At 37.0% G+C, this 20,677-nt stretch overlaps 1 protein-coding gene across 7 annotated transcripts in view; it reads right to left on the bottom strand.

Annotated features, from left to right (window-relative positions):
• LUC7L2 (LUC7 like 2, pre-mRNA splicing factor) overlaps positions 1 to 20,677 on the bottom strand; it is a 77,547-nt gene that overhangs the window by 32,919 nt on the left and 23,951 nt on the right. For 4 of the 7 annotated variants that reach the window (XM_087431638.1, XM_014787706.2, XM_004430701.3 and 1 more), the window contains one exon: positions 12,752 to 12,846. In XM_087431638.1, coding sequence (XP_087287764.1) covers positions 12,752 to 12,846 — 95 coding nt within the window. Of the gene's footprint in view, positions 1 to 12,751; positions 12,847 to 14,461; positions 14,533 to 17,285; positions 17,363 to 19,741; positions 19,861 to 20,677 lie in introns of those variants that run through there. The other 3 variants (XM_087431610.1, XM_014787705.2, XM_087431603.1) reach the window with 3 other exon arrangements.

The raw sequence follows: 20,677 nt of genomic DNA, 5'->3' as shown, positions 1-20,677 counted from the left end.
ACAGTCATACGACACTACAACATTATAGAGCCATTAGAAATGATGTTCTTAATACTAAGTGGACAAAACAGAAGATAACAAAGAAAGACATAAAATGAAATGTCATTTTTGCAAATTTAGATACAGATATTCCCGTGAGGTTAGTTTGTTTGAACTTTCTGATACTGGTTGAACTAAACATCATGAGCATATAATATCCTTACAATCAGAAAAATCAATGAAGCCACTTCAATTTTGGAGAAAAAAATTAAGTAACAGCAACAGAGATGTGGAAATTATACATCAAAATCAACAAATAAAAATGATACTATAGTAGAGCAAATCAAAGGGCTGACATACATTTGAGTGTACTGCCAAGTGTAAACTAATGGCAGTAATATGTTAATGAATATATCAGTGACATAAACTAGGCATAGTAACAGCTCCAAGTAATTGTAAATATTCTTGCTTTGTTATATGTTAGTACATTTGCTCAGTTCTATGAGCTAGATCCTGAAGGGAATTACAAAACAGTATGATAATACAATTCCTGCTATCAAGCAATTTATATTCTCAATGAAAAAACAAGACCTTCAACTAAAGCAACAGTTGCAAATGTACACAAAGATGTATATACAAGAATTTTCACTGCCACACCGTACACCAAGAACAGAAACAAAAACTATTAATAGTCATTGGATAAATAATTTAGGGGACAGTCATATTATGAAATATAATGCAGGTATTTTTTTAAAGTGAAGGGGCCGGCCCCATGGCGTAGCAGTTAAGTTCGGTGTGTTCTGCTTCGGCAGGCCGGGTTCACGGGTTTGGATCCCAGGCACAGTCCTACACCACTCGTCAGCCATGCTGTGGTGGCGACCCACATATAAAGTAGAGAAAGACTGGCATAGATGTTAGCTCAGGGCTAATCCTCCTCAGCAAAAAAAAAAAAATGTAGACCACTAATATGGAAACTTCTTCAAGATGAGTGAGAAAAATTCAAACAATATAATGCCATTTGTTAAAACACACACACTTATAAATGCACACACAGGAGAGTGAAAGATGTACATTAAATTGTTAACAGTCTGGAAAGGGGGATGATGTATAATAGGAAATGTTCATGTTTTACGCTTTTACCTCTTATACTTGAAGACTATATTGCCTAAGTAATAAACAAAATAAGACAGACTGAGCACTGACCAACTCAGAAGACCTCCCTTTACCTCTTAATATCCATTTCACTGAGAAATTCACTTACTCTCTGAATTAAGTGATTTAAGATTAAGTGAATTAGTTCACTTAATCTCTTTTCTCAAGTACTTCAGGACTGCTGTATGGATCAAACTACAGACTCTGACTAGATGGAAGAAGATTTTAAATATAAGTCAACATATGCAGAATTTTCTCTGTAGGCAAGAAGAATGCTTGACTACTTGGGCAGGAATATGACATGATAAAATCTATATTTTAGAAGCATTAACATCACACTAGTGAATGGACTGACAAGAAGAAAGAGACCAAGGGCAGAAGAGGCTATTACAAAAAACCAGAAATAAAGCCATAAGGGTCAAATTAGAAGAGGAAAGAGAAAGGAGGTGATGGAGGTCAAATACAGTGCTAAAGAATAAAAGCATTTTAAAGATAGGAAAGATCTCTGAAATCATCAATTTCATCACCACCTTCCTACAAACATAGAAATCAAGGCTCAGAGAAGTCATAATAAGCTGGTGGTAGCAGAGTAAAAATTTGAACCAATTCTTGATAATATAGCTCAATATTCTTTCAATGACTCCCAAATCAATAGGTTTTAACTAAATGGAAACGACATGTGTAGAGAAAAAGTTCAGGAGTCTTATCAAGGCTTCAAATATTTCAGGCATGAGCAAACAATGATGCCATGAAGAGACTAAATCAAACAGGAGAGTTGACCTGTGAAGGAGATGTTTTGTTTTGGACATGTTGAATTTGATGTAACAACAGGAAATCTAAGTAGCAGTGTTCAGTATTGGCCAGATACAAGACTATATTCACTAAAGGCTTTCTTTATCCAACTAAGTTTTCCAAGCAGAAAGTTTTACATATTCCTCCTTGGAGTTATAGCTCAAGTATTTTTCTAGGGGACTCGCATTAACAAATTATATGGAAGCCCTGAGTCTAACCACCCTAGGTTAATTTATTAACAGTGGAGACACTGAAAAGTATTTCTAAAGATCACAATAGTATGAAATCGCCACAGGAAAATTTAATGGAGAAAGTGAGGAAGAATGGTTGGGAATAACAGTATAAATTTCTATAAAATGTGTCTTAATAATGAAAAAAAGAACTTGCATCATACTTAAAATTTAAGAAACCCTATTCCTTGGTAACTTTATTTAACAATACTGTTTTTTTAAAAACCACCTTCATGAGAGCAACAGTTCTATTTTCATCTAATCTGGCCTCAATTCTTCCATTTATTTATTTATACTGCTTAGTTTGTTTAAAATAATTTCCCCATGCCTTTTTATTATGTTTTCTTACACTATTTTAAGAGTCTTAAGTGAAAGACATCAAAATGTGACAAATGATAATTAAAATATAGTAGAAAGACAGCAAGGAATATAAGAATAGATAGCAACATTGGTAAAGTACTAAAGGAATACATATCAGCTGGAGAAAAAGTGAAACAAAATCATGGCAGCAGGACAGACAGCACAGGAAATACAAAGCCCTGGCCTAGCATTTGAACCTTCCATATATACACCCCTCCAAAGCCAGTACTATTTTCTAAAACAAAATCATCTACACTTTGATCCTCACTTCTTGCACCTTCACTTTCTTCCTTCTTCCTATCTCTAAAATCTCTCTTCCATCCAAGTTCAATGTTTGCTTCAACACCCAGCTCAACAAGAGAGAGCCTACAATAATATGGGAAAAGCCCCGAAATAACAAAACCTGGGTATGAGTTTCAGTTATGCCACTACTGTCTTAAAATAAAAATTAAAGTTTTTCTTTCCCAATTCCAATTTCCCAATTCCTGGCTCTCAAAACAAATTAAGTCAAACATGAACATTCGATGAAGAAAGATGGGGCACACTGCGCATGCAGAAGTAATTTCTGCTATTCTACTACTTCCTAATTTTTTAACTGCCTGTTCCCACTTGTATGTTCCACCTCCAAGTCCATTTTTCTCTGAGTAGATAAAGAAAATAAAGCTCTTCTACGTTTTCTTAATATTTTTTGAAGAACATGGCAGAAAATACTTTATCATTTCTAACCCTAGATATGCAAAGATATCTAGATAAAATTAAAACAAAAGGCCTTGCCCCACAAAGACTATACTATGTAACTGAGAAGAGAGAGAGAATATATACACAAACAAGATAAAATAACAAGTGCCTATGCAGTAGTATGGAGAGCAGGTGCTACGCTGGGGTTCAGAGGCTAAACTGCTATAGGCTCAGGCAATCACGTGTAGTAAGCCAGGCAGGATTTAAATCTACAGAGGAGAAAGGGTATTCCAGGCAGAGAAAAAGAGTGTAGGCAAAAAGAAGCACGTTGGGGAAGGAAAGGAGTGAGACAACAATGAACAAGTCAGTGTGGTAGAAAAAGAAGATCTCTTCAAATGTCACTTCATCGAAAAAGTTTCCTCCAACCACCCTGCCAAAGTAGAGTAGCTTCTCGCCCACTGTCCCAGACAATCTAAATTACCTAACCACACTTCTTTGTCACAGCACTTAAATCACCACCTGAAATCACCTTATTTCTTTTCATACTTGGTTATGTGGCTCACACATTGGAATGTAGCTCCCACCACTAAAGCAGAAACCCGTGTCAACTTCTGTATCCCCAGCATAGCACATGGTACATAGTAGGTCCTCAATAAGTACCTGTTAAGTGAGTGAATGAATAAATGCTGATCTCAGCAATCGGCATTGAAAGGATAAATTACTTCTTGAAGGGCAATTTTTTATACCTTCTATTGTGAATTCTCTTTAACTTCTCCACTCAGCCCTCATTAATCTGATACGTCTTGCTCACTTTTTTATTTCTTCCTCTGCTTAATTCCAATATTACGTAATTTCATTACTCTAAACACTATTATAATAAATACCATAAAGGGGAAAAAAAACATAACCTAAATTTGGAAATTCCCCAAATTACATTATCCAAATACAGGAATATACATATGCCTATATTTTTTGATCCTGTAGACCAAGAAGTCTATATAATATATTTTTAAGATGTTTTATTCTATAAAGGTGAGAGTAAAACACCAAATGCCTTTAAAAGTTCCTTTAGGGCCGGCTCCGTGGCTTAGTGGTTAAGTGCACGCGCTCTGCTGCTGCAGCCTGAATTCAGACCCTGGGCACGCACTGACGCATCGCTTCTCCGGCCATGCTGAGGCCGCGTCCCACATACAGCAACTAGAAGGATATGCAACTATGACATACAACTATCTACTGGGGCTTTGGATTCGCAATAGATGTTAGCGCAGAGCCAGTCTTCCTCAGCAAAAAGAGGAGGATTAGCACAGATGTTAGCTCAGGGCTGATCTTCCTCACACAAAAAAAGAAGTTCCTTTAGTGGCTGGCCCGCTGGCATAGTGGTTAAGTTCACACGCTCTGCTTCAGCGGCCCTGGCTTCAAAGGTTCAAATCCTGGGCATGGACCTGACGCACTGCTTATCAAGCCATGCTGTGGCGGCATCCCACATACAAAATAGAAGAAGATGGGCACAGATGTTAGCTCAGGGCAAATCTTCCTCAGCAAAAATAGGAAGACTAGCAACAGATATCAGCTCAGGGCCAGTCTTCCTCACCAAAAAAACAAACAACAAAAAAGTTCCCTTAATGAGTAAGAATCATCAAACTAGAAAGGATTTTACTAAGTCATTTGGTCTTGCCACCTGCACATCAAGGTAGAACGCATCACATTTAAAAAAATATTTCCAGTCATAGAGAATCCATGACTTCACTTGATGTTTGTGGTTAATCACCTGTACAATAAAAATATGTTTCAAGTTTTCACTTATTACTATGCATTTGCTCTATTTTGTGTTCACTATCTACATCCTCCAAATGATGCATTTATTACTCCATCCTCCTCTTTTCAATAAATAGCCTCAGAGAACACACTAACTTCTTCAGACTTGTTACAATGCAGTTTACAAAACTGTACTTATCGCTAAAAAAGATCTGAAGAGTTCAGGGACTACTAAGAGGATGATACCTGGTTCTTAGGTAATAAGCATTTATTGAGAATCACTGTACAGAAAAACAAATGTGACACTGAAATATGTTAACCAAGTACCAGACTATGAAAAACGATTTGTTTCAACAATGACTTCCAGACCTCATTCAGCTTTGCTTGGGAGTAACTGGTCTTTGCTACTTTGTATTGTTTCAGAAGTCATGCTAAATGACAGGTCCAAGATTTAAGATTTGCTTAAAAAAACAAGCAAAAGGATGGAGAGGACATAAGTGATTATAAATGAAGTAAGGTAGTTATGTGTAAAATATTTATTGAAGCTGGCGTATGGGTACATGAAGTTCAATATACAATTCTCTCTACTTTCATTTATATTTAAAATTTTCTATTAAAGAAGTTAAAGTAAAACTAATTTGTATTTGATTTATACTGGACATCAGCACTATGGTTCATCATATCTACACGCATGTATTTGTATTTAACCATTAATCCAAGTAATGGACAAATACGCTGACCAATCTCAATTAGAACAGACTAAACTAGAACAAGATTCTAGAATACATGGTCTCTGGGTCACCTTAAAAAACTAAATCACCTCCATAAGCCTGAAGTATATTAAGTTATTTTCAGTATATAAAATGAATGACTGAAAGATTATTCAGAATGACAGAAAAAGGTTACATCCCAAGGGCATATGTACCACAACTTGAGTAGTTCAGTGTATTCATGCGCCAATTTGCCAACAATGCTCCAAACTATATTCAGAACTTGGTTTTTAAAGTTTAACAGTAAAGGTTTAATTATTCACTGGGAAGCTTTTAATGTGCCTCTGATTTCCTAGGCATCAAGTGCATTTTTGGTTTTATGTAGTCGCTAGAAATGCTTATTAAAAGAACACATAGGGGCTGGCCCGGTGGCGCAAGCGGTTAAGTGCACGCGCTCTGCTGCGGCGGCTCGGGGTTCAACGGTTCGGATCCCAGGCGCGCACCGATGCACCACTTGGCAAGCCATGCTGTGGCGGCGTCCCATAGAAAAGTAGAGGCAGGCCGGCCCTGTGGCTTGGTGGTTAAGAGCGCGCGCTGCGATGCTGGCGGCCCGGGTTCGGATCCCGGGTGCGCATCGAGGCACCACTTCTCCGTTCATCCTGAGGCCGAGTCCCACATGCAGCAACTAGAAGGATGTGCAGCTACGACACACAACTATCCACTGGGGCTTTGGGGGGAAAAAAATAAAATAAATAAAATCTTTAAAAAAAAAAAAAAAAAAAAAGAAAAGTAGAGGAAGATGGGCAGGAATGTTAGCCCAGGGCCAGTCTTCCTCAGCAAAAAAAAAAAAAAAAGAGGATTGGCAGATGTTAGCACAGGGCTGATCTCCTCACAAAAAAAAACAACAACACATTTTTGATAAGACACTGAGAAGAATAAAATACAAACAGCAAATCTGCTTAATATAAGGACATAAACCCCTTCAAAAACCAAATCTGGTAAAACCTATGTTTTCTGGCATTTTGCAAATTAGGAAGCTCTAGAAATTGGTTCTCATACAAATTAAAACAACAACAAAAAAAATCAAGCCAGTAATCTAGGCTAACGCTAAAAACACGTGTTACAAAATACCAAAGTAGGGCCAGCCCCATGGCTTAGCGGTTAAGTGCACGCACTCCGCTCCTGGCGGCCCGGGTTCGGATCCCAGGCGCACACCGATGCACCGGTTCTCCGGCCATGCTGAGGCCGCGTCCCACGTATAGCAACTAGAAGGATGTGCACCTATGACATACAACTATCTGCTGGGGCTTTGGGGAGAAAAACGGAGGAGGATTGGCAATAGACGTTAGCTCAGAGCCGGTCTTCCTCAGCAAGAAGAGGAGGGTTAGCATGGATGTTAGCTCAGGGCTGATCTTCCTCACAAAAAAAAAAAAACCAAAAAAAAAACCAAAGTAGCCCAAAACAAACCATTTCTGGGGAAGAGCCTGAGTTTAAAGTAACTACAGATTAATTTTTTCACATTTGCATGTGGAACCACTGCTGTCATATTTTGATAAGCATCTCAAGAAAATCAAGATACTCTCCAGCTCCTTGTTAAAAGGTAACACATTTCCCATTAACAATCTTTAATTTTTGAAACTCAAAGTTGGTTTTTGAAACATACTTACTTATTTAGCATTCCACTTTTGAGTGGACTGATTATTCATTCAACACAATGGAGGGACACTGTTCTAAATGCTGGGGATATGGCACTGAACGAAACAATGTCCCTGCTCTTGCTATATGAAACTTACATTCTAGTGGCTGGTTAAGAAAATTTTGTGCAGGTTTACCTCTTATCACTTATTCTGCTTCTCCACACTTTCATTGCTCTTTTATATACGTACTACCAAAGAGACCTCAGCAATTTTAAAGTTCAGGTTTGTATGTACCCAACGAATCGATTTTAGAACAAGCCTTAAAAGAGTTAGAGAAGCAATAAAAGAGTTTCAATTAGTAAAAACTGCACTTTGGATAGAACCCAGAACTTACTGGGGCACCATAGAATCAACTCAGTCAGAACTGTTGATAACCAATACTCCCATCAAGTCACTTCAAAAAGGCAGATGGGGCCGGCCCAGTGGCGCAAGTCAAAAAGGCAGATGGGGCCGGCCCAGTGGCGCAAGTGGTTAAGTGCGCACGCTTCCCCGCGGCAGCCTGGGATTCGCCAGTTTGGATCCCGGGCGCACACCGACGCACCGTTTGTTAGGCCATGCTGTGGCAGTGTCCCATATAAAGTGGAGGAGAACCGGCATGGATGTTAGCCCAGAGCTGGTCTTCCTCAGCAAAAAAAAAAAGGCAGATAAAATTTTTACTTTATCCCTGTCCCTAAGTATTTAAGATCAGTTCTTTCTAAATTCTATTTCTGAGCAGTAGAATCTCTTTTTTTCCAAACAAAATTTCATGGAAAATTTCTATCTTTAAAATATGTAAAATTGTAGTTTAAATAGGAAAGATCGGCCTATCCTCATGTCCTTAGTACAGAGATGTCTCCAAGGACTTTTCAGAAACATCTGAAAGTCACTGCCCTAGGTAATTGTGTTACCTAAAAAACTAACAACAACAACAACAAAAACATTTAAAAAGGTATTTAGATTTAAATAATGCTGGGATTCCTGCATGGCATAATATACAGTGATTCTTTGATTGTCAGACATCTGACAAACACAATTTCTCTGAGCTTTAATTTTTCCCATCTATAAAATGGGAAAATTTTATAGAAGACATAAGGGCCTGTCAATGCTAAAATTATACTATGATGAGGGCTATAACAAAATTAGTAGTGGCTTGGGGCCAGCCCAGTGGCATAGCAGTTACGTTCACGTGCTTCACTTCGGCAGCCAGGGGGTTCGCAGGTTCGGATCCTGGATGCAGACCTATGCACCGCTCATCAAGCCATCCTGAGGTAGCGTCCCACATAGAGCAACTAGAAGGATGTGCGACTATGACATATAACTATCTACTGGGCCTTTGGGGAGAAAAAAAGGAGGAAGATTGGCAACAGATGTTAGCTCAGGGCCAATCTTCCTCAAAAAAAAAAAAAATTAGTAGTGGCCATTTCTGAATTTAGGACAGGCACATTATGAGAATATACATTTCCATCTCTGCAGATCTTAATATCAAGCTTCTGTTACCAACTCTGCTTTAGATCAATGCCTTTTGTAAATTATCACTCTCACATATCTTTTTCCCAGATCACTAGAAACTAGATAGACTTTTTTTTAAAGCACTTCAATATACTTATCTTTCCTCAGGGAAAATACATAACAGAAATGTGTGCGCGGGGCGGAGGGAAGACAACTCTGCTTAGCTTTTTGGTTTGCCTAAAATCTGAAATGGGATGCTGTCTAGTGTCTAGTGCTGTCTCCACGCTGAACAGAACGGGGAGAAACCAAGTGTGCAAAAAGGCAGAAAAGAGTGGGACTAAAACAAGAAAATATTCTAGACGCAAAGGAAAATAATCCAAGCCTTTGAAATAGACTAACTTCCTAAATTATAAGAAATATTCATGTTTCTTATAAAAATCATAATCCAAAGATATATATATATACACACACACAATTATTTTGATTCTCTGTTCTACATTTTACCTCCTCTTTAATTTATTAGCTTAAGAATTAGTTATACCAGAGTATCAGACTAACGAAAGGTAACACGTCACAGGGGCATTTCATCAAACTGAATTCCAAAAATATTCCATACTAATTATCAGTTAGAGCATATTTTTAGAAATCACAGTTCTCCATCTCCAAGAGCTCAATATAAAGTTCAAACTCTTTACAATGGAAAAAGACAGAGAATACATTTCTGTGTATTCTCGTGCTAAATAACCTAGAATACTGGTGAGTCCTGTTCTGTTGGAAGTGACAATTCTGAAGAACAAGGTCAGGAAAACTAAAGAGCAACCTTTAGTTATACAACAAAGAAAAAGCATTATAAAATCAACAGTTACAATTCAGTTCTTTTCATCCTTCATCTAACATGTAAAAAAAAAAGAAAGAAAACAAATTGGCATCTTCAACATAAACAGATGTGAACTGTTAGACTTTGTGCCAGAAAAGCATTTGTTCTACAGCAACTGGTTGCTAAAGAAGTCACAGCTCTACAATTACAAACCACGTGTACATATGATGAACAGTTATAAATAGCCCTTTTTAGTAATAATAAGGGTCATGAGGAAGTCACACTATGGATGGTTTCAAGTTCTCAAGGGTAGCACTCTATGGCAACCCTGGAGTCTCACAAAGTCCTACAGCCAGTCCTTAAAACTCTGCTTAAATTCTGACACAGGTTCACAACTACCTCATCCTTACATATGAAAATCTCTTGTCTATTAGACTGACAAAAAGAAGGTACTTGTCATCTCGGGTTTTCCTGGCAAGCACCTTTTGGAGGGCCTTCCTTAACTATTTTTCATGTAATCCAACATACCACCAATTTTAAGCTTCATCAGTAAGTTCTATACCATAAGAAAAACGTTACCAATGAAGAGTATTTTTCTATCATCGATTTTTTTGTGTGTGTGAGGAAGATTAGCCCTGAGCTAACATCTGTTGCCAATCCTCCTTTTTGCTGAGGAAGATTGGCCCTGGGCTAATAACTGAGCCCATCTTCCTCTTCTTTATATGGAATGCTGCCACAGCATGGCTTGACAAGCAGTGCGTAGGTCCACACCCAGGATCCGAACCTGCGAACCCCGGGCTGCCAAAGAAGCGGAGCACATGAACTTAACCACTATGCCACTGGGCAGGCCCCTATCATCAATTTTAAGATGTACATTTCAGAGATGTTAAAATTTGAAAAGCTGTGCATCTTATAAATCCAGCGGCAAGAAGTTTACAAGAAAGAAAGCCTGAGACCAACCACTCATTCTTTTTAACATGATGAAGGATTAAGTATTACCTATAGAGTAGAAAACATGCCGAATAAGACTATAGCTCAGGGGGCTGGCCCAGTGGCATAGTGGTTAAGTTCATGCGCTCTGCTTTGGCTGCCTGGGGTTTGCGGGTTTGGCCCCTGGCTGCAGATCTACACACTGCTCATCAAGCCATCCTCTGGTGGCATCCCATATATATAGTAGAGGAAGACTGGCATGGATGTTAGCTCAGCAACAATCTTCCTCAGCAAAAAGAGGAAGATTGGCAATAGTGTTAGCTCAGGGCCAATCTTTCTCACCAAAAAAAGAAATTAAGACTATAACTCAGAAAATTTGGGTTTGGTCCCAAATTTACTTTAAATTAACAGAACTGAGTGATTTTGAATAAGTGACTTACTATTATTTAGGCTAACCATAGATCATATACCTCACAGAACTCTTTTAATAAATAAATGAGCATAACTGCATATGTGCATTATAAAATGTAAAGGACAACTGTAATGCCAGATTTTTATTATTAATAACATATCTGAAGAATATAATAGTCAAAGTCTTGCTACGGCTGGTTTTAAAGTATTAAAAAATAAAAAAACTAAATTCTGTCACCTTATTAATCTTGTTCTCAAAATTTACTTGAAGTGATAATTTAGCCATTAAATGACTTTGTTAAATGTAATACAATAATAAATGTGAAGAATTAAAGTACACTACAGATAATTATAGATTTTACAGATTTCAATTTTATTACAGCACAGTAGAAAATACTTCAATTACGGAAACTCTGAAGAGTAGATCTGAGGGTTAATTATCTGTCATAGTCCTAATTCAAGTGCTGACAAACTAGATTTCTTGCCTTGTGGTATTATACTTTAAAAAAATTTACGTATTAAATATTTTTTAAAATATAGGCTCTTTTTTCCTTTTAACATATTTTCGATAGTCTTTCCTACTGGAAAAAGACAGAGATGTTTCCTATTGCATATACCTTGATATATATCTGTTTGGGGTATTTAACTCTTCCTATCAAGAAGAAATCACTCATTTAGACATTTTAACTAAAGGAACTCATCACTTCTGAAAAGGGAAGTCAGAAGTCTTTTCCTTATTTCAGTCATTTCTGGCAAACAAAATTAGATAGAAATAAAATCAACTAAATGTATAGCCACTACTGGCGCTCCTCTGCCATCAGATGCAGCCTGTGAAGGGAAGCTCTGGCAGTGAGTAATCCATTTCAACCAAATCCGAAAGTCAGGGAACCAAATTCTTTGCTCCATTTAATAGGTCTATCATCATGTGGTTTATCTTCCAAATTAAAATGCTGATACTCTAAAATCAACCAACACCATCAGACAGAGAAATCTAAATTAGGTGAGCTTTACATTATTAGGAGTCAGCAATATAAATGAATTTTAAGGGACAACACTACTCATAAATTAAGCTGTGTGAATTTAAGTATTTACTAATATATTTTCCTCACTATGATTTCCACAATATAAATGTGCACAAATTTTAACAAAAATGTATACTGTTTTGGATAAAAGTCTACTCTGCTCAACAGTAAACTATTTTAAAAAGTATTTATATTACTTCTAAACTAAAAGTGCAACTACTGTATAACTGCCTTTATATTCCAAATAAGAAATGCTTTTTTTATTGCAGTAACGTTGGTTTATAACAAGAAATGCTTTGTAAATTGCTCTGAAGAATGAAAAAAACTATAAAGCAAAGCATAGCAAATTACTTTTGCGAGAAATCCCATCACTGCATATTTAAATTATCAACCAAAATAAATAAACAATATAAGGGATACAAATCCCTCCACTAATGACAGTTAGTGTTTAAACAGTGTTTAAAAAAATCACTGCATAGGGCCGGCCCTGTGGCTTAGTGGTTAAGTGCGTGTGCTCCACTGCTGGCGGCCCGGGTTCGGATCCCCGGCGCGCACTGACACACCACTTCTCCGGCCATGCTGAGGCCGCGTCCCATATACAGCACCTAGAAGGATGTGCAGCTATGGCATACAACTATCTACTGGGGCTTTGGGGGAAAAAAATAAATAAATAAAATTTAAAAAAAAAAAAAAATCACTGCATAATAATTTGACAAGGAATTAACACTTTATCAAGTAGTTCATTTTTGTAGTATACCAATAATCAAACAATAGATTTAATAATACATACAGTTCCAGAGAGGACATCATGGGGGCAACAGTTGAGAAGGTGACTCTTGCATACTCTGTCATCACTGAATTTGATTCGTTGACGAGTAGTATCTCCTGTAATATAGGAAAGTTAATAACATTCAAGGTTAGACAACTGGAAAATACTTATTTTCTGAGAGCCCTACTATCACTAGCTTTTATGTGTGGCTTATTACACACACATTTAGAAATCAGCTTAAGAGGGATTAGTTTTTTATATAATATCCTACAGAAAATCTATTTTAGACAACATGCAGTTGCAGTATGTGTACTGCACATGTAATTCAAATAGTCAAAGTGGGAAAGCAACGCATTCTGTTAAACAGAGTACTTCAGAAAAGCATAGGATTTTAGAGCAGGAATGGACCTTAAAGATTATTGAGTCCAACTCCTTCATATTGCAGATGAGGAAACTGAGGCCCCAAGAGGTTAAGCAACTTGCAGCAGACCCACTAGGAGAGTTTCTACTGGTATACAACGTTCCCTACTTGACACTAAGCATTGATTTATTCCGTAATTATTTACATTAATTGAAAAACATAAAAAGTAATCTTGCAAACATTGCATACACACTGCGAATCCCCACTGAACCCCAGACGCCATTTCTTCCACTATTTTGTTCCAGCTGAAGTGTCTCCCTTTTGCTGCTGGGAGGAGTTAGAGAGGGTAGAATAACGTGTTTAAGAGCGTACAAACCTGGAAGAAGGACTTACACACCAGTCAAACAAAGGCACATTGCCTAAATGAAATGTTAACTTTAATGGCTCCTAAGGTCCCACATCTCCAACTTTTTTGTAGTCTATGCTATATATGGCCAAACTGGATACATTTAAATTCATTCTGTCTTCATATAGCACAATACACCTCCTAAGCAACAGAAGCATCCAACCTGCTAATCAAATATGCCTATCTACTCAAAATTTTAAAGAATCTAAGAAAAAGAAAAGTAACTAGCTCTAATAACAAAATATAGAAGTTAGTTACAATTTTTTTGCTTAGAATCTTTGTTAAAAAAAAAAAAAAGGAAAAGAAAAAACTCAAGGATGTTTCCTCTATGTAGAATGATAAGCCCTAAGAAATGTAGGTGTTTTATTTTAGCCTTACATTGATATCATCATTGATGAATGAAAACCTACTGGTGAATTACTGAAGCGAGAACTGTTGGTACCAAAATAGAATGTAAATACCTTTGTACTTCACATGATGCTTGCAGCACTCCAAAACCTTTCATCTAGGGAGTGATTCAATTATTTAAATTAATTTCTGTTTTTCACATGTGAATAACAAAAAAGGTTAAACTTTACCCCTTTCACATGGTCTTATTTTGAAGAGCTTAACTCAAAGTCAACTAAATACTGTCATTTTTAGGTGGGGTAAGATTTTGTTCAAATTGTTTTGACTTGGTCAAAAAGACCTAAAGAACATTCTGATCTGCAAATGGTATATGAAATTTTAAGAACAGTAATTTATAGCTAAACTGATAGCTTCAGAGCAGTTCAACAATAGGTTTTCTAGAGGCTACTCTCTAGTTAAAGTAGCTTACTTTTGACACCACAATTTGGAATAATCCACTTGGTGTTCACGCCTGCTACTATAATAAAGGTTATTTTGATGGTCCTTTTTTCCTTTTAAACACAACTGCTTTTGTTCCACATTCATTAACACATCTGAAAAGTTAGTGATAACTCACGGCTCGGCGAATGCGGGGCCTTTCTGATACTCCCTTGCGGATTGAAGTAGGCAGGCATAGAAACATTGAACCTTTACAAATAAAACAAGGGGCCAGATTGTTCAGTCTGTATAGAATAGACTCTGCCAGCAATTTTAATACAGCATCTAGAAGTACATGTTGACTGTAAAGATTCTTGTATATGAAAACAAAAGTGAACAAAATCAGGGTGTTTTATTTTTTTAAATATTGACTTAATAAGTGTAACCCTGGAGAAGAATATGACTGACCATAGGTAAAAGTCCAAGGCTGCAGCTCTAGAAAGTGGTCCTTGGGCCAACAGGGTTTTAAAAAATGTTTTTTTTAAAAAGTATACTTCATCAAGACTTCGGTGAGGGCCTTAAACTCATGTTAGAAAGGGACTATGATAAGCTTGCACCAGAATGGCAATGCTATATTAGAGGGTTTTTGATTCCTAGCATCTAAGAAAAAATGTTTTATTTTAAATCTGTACCCAAATTATGCTAAAAAACTTAAAGATGATATTAAGTTTTTAAATAAGAGAAAAAAAATCTTACATACCTAGGAGTCTCCCTGCTACAAGTATCTAAGCTTCTCAGTAATGCAACAGCAGTATTGTTTCAGTGCTTTGTCAAAATAACGGCTCAAGAATATTAGAAGCCAGGCCTCAGAATAAAATCAAGATTCATACAAGTTTTACTAATGAAACATTTCATCAAGTAGGACGACTGTTTTTGCTTCAGAAATCATAACATTAATATCTATCATTAAGATATATGTGCCCTGAAGACACAACTGTCAGATAAGATATGAACAATTCCAAATACAAATTTAGCAAATATTATCCCTGATGAGCTTTTAAAAAAAGAATCAGTTTCTATAAATGCCAAAAAGTATTTTAAAATAACTCCTCACTGCATATGAATGGTTGCTCTATAGACATTTGATAAGTGCAGCAAACACAAATATAGCTATCAAATATCAGCCTGTGTACATTATAGAAACTTTTAAAACAAAATAATAAAATCTCTAATAATTTGAGATACAGAAATACTCTGAGAGGGACTAGCAATCGACTATCTGTTTATTGATATTTTTAAAGTATTACTTAAGAGACTTTAAGGTTAACATTTAAAAATAATTTGGCTACATTACCATGCAGTATTTAATAAATTTAGGTTTATGCCATACAACTATAATTTGGCTACACCAACAAAAAATTTTAAAATAAAAATACTGGTAATTTTGGTTTCTGTCAAGATATCTGGCCCAAACCATGTTTTTCAAAAGACACTAGGTAAAACAGCACTCATTTGGGGGAAGGGGGTGGACTACAATTAATAGGGAACAAATATGAACCAAATCTCCTTATAATATAAGGAATTAGTTTATGAATTCAATGCATTTTATCTTTGGGTTTTCTGGGCATATATTCATATAAAATAACCTAAGTTAAGAAAAAATAATTGCCTTGTTACACTAACATTGGATGCAAATCATAGAATCAAACCTATTAGTGAACATAACCTCTGTGCTAGGCAATGAGGTTAGAATAAAGCATATAGGACAAGCTCTCTATCCTTAAAGAGCCCATGATTTTGCTAGAGAAATAGGACATTTAAATGAAGTAACAATAATACAAGGTAGCACAATGCAAGCACCAAATGGATGTTTCAAATAGTAGTACTTGAGGAATTCTAAGACTAGAACGACTACCAAGGACTGGAGAGGTTAGAAAAGGCTTCATGCAATTAGTAGAAGCCAAAATTTGAAGGAAAGATAGGACTTAGACTAAAGGAAAGGAGAAAGAAGAGCATTCCAACTGGAGTAATATCTTTGACAAAGCTTATAGAGGCTGGAAGGTTTGGGGAACAGTAAGTAAATCACATTTAGCTTTGGCAAATGGCTTCACGTAGGGGAACAGAAAAGTTGGGCCAGAACAATATTTTTTGGGTAAAATTTGATTTCTTAAATAACTTTTTCATTTTTTTCTTCAATCCAGATTTTTAGTGTGTAAACAATGTAAAAAAAAAAAAAAGTTAAAAATAATGGGACAGAGATTAGACCAAGTTATTCGAGTTAACAACAACACGTCCTACCCATAAAAACATGGAGGTCTCTCTGCCCTATAACCTCCACAATTAATCAGGCTTTGTACATAACTACAACACCAAGTTTTTAGAATTAGAAACTTGAATACGAACTTTGGCAGGCAAAGTGTTCTTCATTTGAATGGAAGCATCAAAATTTCCATTAGTATTTCCTACTAAGCAAATAACTTCAGAGTAACAACTCTATTAACCTCTCTCTTTCATTCAAACCCCTCATGAGTTTCATGAGTTATAAACTGTATTTGGAAACACCTGAATCAGGGGTGTACAATAAGAAATGAATGCATATTATTCCTCTTGAGGGCTTTCAGCAATCTAACAGAGCCTGAAGTGATACCGAGGCAGTTTCACTCAGGTAATACGGACAGGCCAGACTAAAAAGGTGGCTCCTGTCCAAACTATACTCAAATACTGCTATTCTCAAAATCCCCTTCAATTTGTTGGGAGAGGAAAATAAGCCCACTGTAAATCCCAACACTGCGATTTTATGACCCTGCCTTTTCTGAAACTGACCACCTTAAATTGTAGCAGTAACACTTAAAACCTTACCCTAGATGGTATCTAATATCATTTACATGGTGCATGCTATTTTCCCAATATCCACCCCCTCCCCCTCCAGTGCCACCCACCCTCTCCCACCCATACAAACAATAAATTAAACCAACTTTCATAGATTTAGGTGCTATTTTAAAAACATCAAAATTTTACTTTACCCATTCTCTCCGATGCTCCCTGTATTTTTTTAAGCTGTGAGTGGATGACCATGCTATGTGATCAACAACTGTGAAGGCTAAGCAAAAGTGAACTGAGTTTAGTATTATAATCTCAAAAGAACCTTAAAGTTTGTAATATTTGACATATACAACGGTATGCAGAATCCTTATTTTACTGCATATTATCAGGCATTAATGGCAAGCAATTTATAAAAAAACAACTAATTAGCTTAGAGCTTAGCTTAGGGGAAACAGAGAGGAGAAAACTCAACAGCACACAAAGCAAATGGAAGCATCCCCTAGTTTATAAACGAGGCCAGGAGAGAGAAAGCCCTCCCATATTCTCCAATGTGACAACCAAATCCCTCCCCACAGGTACACTTGTTAGGGGCCACATGTTACTGACAGCTTGGGATAGGGTAGGTACATTCTCTCTGAAATAAAATCCACACACCTTCAGTGAAAGGAACACCAGAGCTAAGAGAAGTATATAACCAAGAGCTTAAAGCTTATTTCCCTGTGCCCTCAAATCCTCAAATGCAGAGAAATGTTCCACCCTCTTATTACCATTTCTTACAATACAAGCTACAGACACCATATAACAATGTGGGAACTACAGGAAGAGATCTGCCCTGTACTAGTAAACCCTTATGTCTTCATGTGGAACCAAGGTAAAAGCAGGTGACTGCTGCTGCACAGTGACTATTATACTAAAGAACCAATTCGCCTTTTACACCCTCCTCAAATTTTCTCACTGACTCTACTAATTTCTCCCACCTACTCTTATTGTTCCTTTAGAATTCATCCTAAAACTCACCCATAAAAACCCTTTTGTAATTAACCTTTAAAAAAAAAATTCTTGGGGGCCGGCCCCGTGGCGTAGCAGGTAAGTGGGCCTGCTCTGCTCCTGGTGGCCCAGGTTCGGATCCTGGGAGTGCACCGACACACCGCTTGTCAGGCCATGCTGTGGCGGCGTCCCATATCAAGTGGAGGACAATGGGCACGGATGTTAGCTCAGGGCCAGTCTTCCTCAGCAAAAAGAGGAGGATTGGCATGGATGTTAGTTCAGGGCTGATCTTCCTCACAAAAAATTCTTATTACTCCATGTTCCTTTGTTAATAAATACATTCAGTTTAATTCACTGGATATTTTTACAGCTCAAAATATAGGATTCATTTTATAAAAGGACTCACTACCATATTTTAACATAATATGATTACAGATGCTTTGAAACATTTAATATGACTTATACATGTCAAACTTTTCAGGAATATATTTATTACAAAAGGAAAGGAAAGAAAGAGTACTCAGCCAAAGATGGTAGTGGAAAAAACCAATTAGATATTCTTCCTTCCAAATGTAACATCAAGTCACTTCTTTCTTTCTTTTTTTTTGTGAGGAAGATTAGCCCTGAGCTAACATCCAGGCCAATCCTCCTCTTTCTGCTGAGGAAGACCAGCCCTGAGCTAACATCTATTGCAAATCCTCCTCCTTTTTTTTTTTTTTTTCCCCTTTTTCTCCCCAAGGCCCCAGTAGATAGTTGTATGTCATAGCTGCACATCCTTCTAGTTGCTCTATGTGGGACGCCGCCTCAGCATGGCTGGGCAAGCAGTGTGTCAGTGTGTGCCCAGAATCCAAACCCAGGCCGCCAGTAGCAGAGCGCGCTCACTTAACCGCTAAGCCAAGGGGCTGACCCCCAAATCACTTCTTTCTAATAGAGCTTATAAACTCATCCTGAGTAGTAGTAGCAGCTTTCCTTTCCTCCAGAAAATGCAAAAATAAAGGTACTATACAGTTCAGAAAGGCTAGCCCTCTTAATCCTTTCATATGGTCCGATAAGTTTATAATTACCAACAGGTGCTAATACCACCCCCACCAGAACCCCCATGACAAGCCCAATATTTTAAAAATGTAATGCCCATTGTAGAAGAAATTTCCAGAACAAATTCATTCTTGCTGAATATGATCAAAGATTAATAATGCTAAAATCATTTTTTAAATCTACCAGCCTACTTGTCTATGAAAACTATGTAACAAACTTATAAGGAATGAGACTGGGAAACAGCCTGGGTAGTAGGAGAAAAAGCTTATATGGTCTTTAAGAGCTATCAGAATGGTGACAGAAATGGGAGAACAGAAATACTACTAAGTAGCTACATTCTAAGGGCTCTATTTCACCCCTTGCCACAATACTATCTTCCTCTTTATACAAGCATAGAGTCTTGGCCATTAGCCACGGTCAATATCATCACATTACTGGGGGAGTAGACATGCTTTAGGAAATCTATCAACATATTTTTCCTCTTTGATTTAAGAAATACATTAGAAAAGCTTCAATAGTCATCTAAAAATTAAGCTCTAAAAGAAGATTATATAGAATTTGTTTTATGATATACATCATAAAAGTCAGTCATTAAAAAGTTGCAGCCTGCTAAATTTTATATTTTGATACTTACTTGCAGAGCTGCAATTCTGATACAGTAACACTGGTACTCTGGATATCTGGTGCCTTCTATCATCCAGAACTTTCTATACACAAAATAGAAGAAAGCTATCTCGGGCTATAAAGAAATAGCTGAAAAGAACAAAAGAAAAAGTGATTGGCTGATTTATCCATTAAAAAGATAAGTTCTCATTGGTTGGTGATACCTATAAAAGCTAAGCAGAGCCTCCCCAAATCTAAAATCAATGAAGGAAAGAAATAAAAAAGGGAAAGAAATGAGAATATCAAAGGACAGAGGTGAGAAACAATTCAATGACAAAGGAAGTTAAAATGAAAAACACAGATTACCATGAAGGAGACTGAGCCTTACAACTGCTGAAACAACACAGCAGAAATACTGTCACACTGAATACACACCAAATTCACAAGGATTGCCTCTGGAGAAAGGAATGAGACTGTGAAGGGGAACATAAGAGACTTCATATGTAATGCTTCATTTTTTTAATTTGAGAGAAATATACAAAATAACATTTGTTCACTCATACAGGTGTTTGTCTTTTGTATTTTTACACACTTTTTTCAAAATTAGACATCTATAATCAGTGTCACAGAATTTATCATTTAAAAATAAACGTGGGGTTGGCCTGGCGGCATAGCGGTTAAATTTGCGCACTCCACTTCGGCGGCCCAGGGTTCAAAGGTTCTGATCCCAGGCATGGACAGACGCACCATTTGTCAAGTCATGCTGTGGTGACGTCCCATACAAAGTAGAGGAAGATGGACGCAGAGGCTAGCCCAGGGCCAATCCTCCTCAGCAAAAATAGGAAGATTGGCAACAGATGTTAGCTCAGGGCTAACCTTCCTTGAAAACAAAATAATAAACATAATTGTTCGTATGTAAATTTTCACATCCCTCTAGGATTAGAGTCCTATGTCACTAGTTTATTGC

Source organism: Ceratotherium simum, chromosome 1 (assembly GCF_057802395.1).
Source record: "Ceratotherium simum simum isolate JZ-2026a chromosome 1, ASM5780239v1, whole genome shotgun sequence".
In the NCBI taxonomy this organism is placed as follows: Eukaryota; Metazoa; Chordata; class Mammalia; order Perissodactyla; family Rhinocerotidae; genus Ceratotherium; species Ceratotherium simum.
The sequence above is the reverse complement of the archived record's forward strand: the minus strand, read 5'-3'. Positions and strand labels throughout refer to the sequence as shown.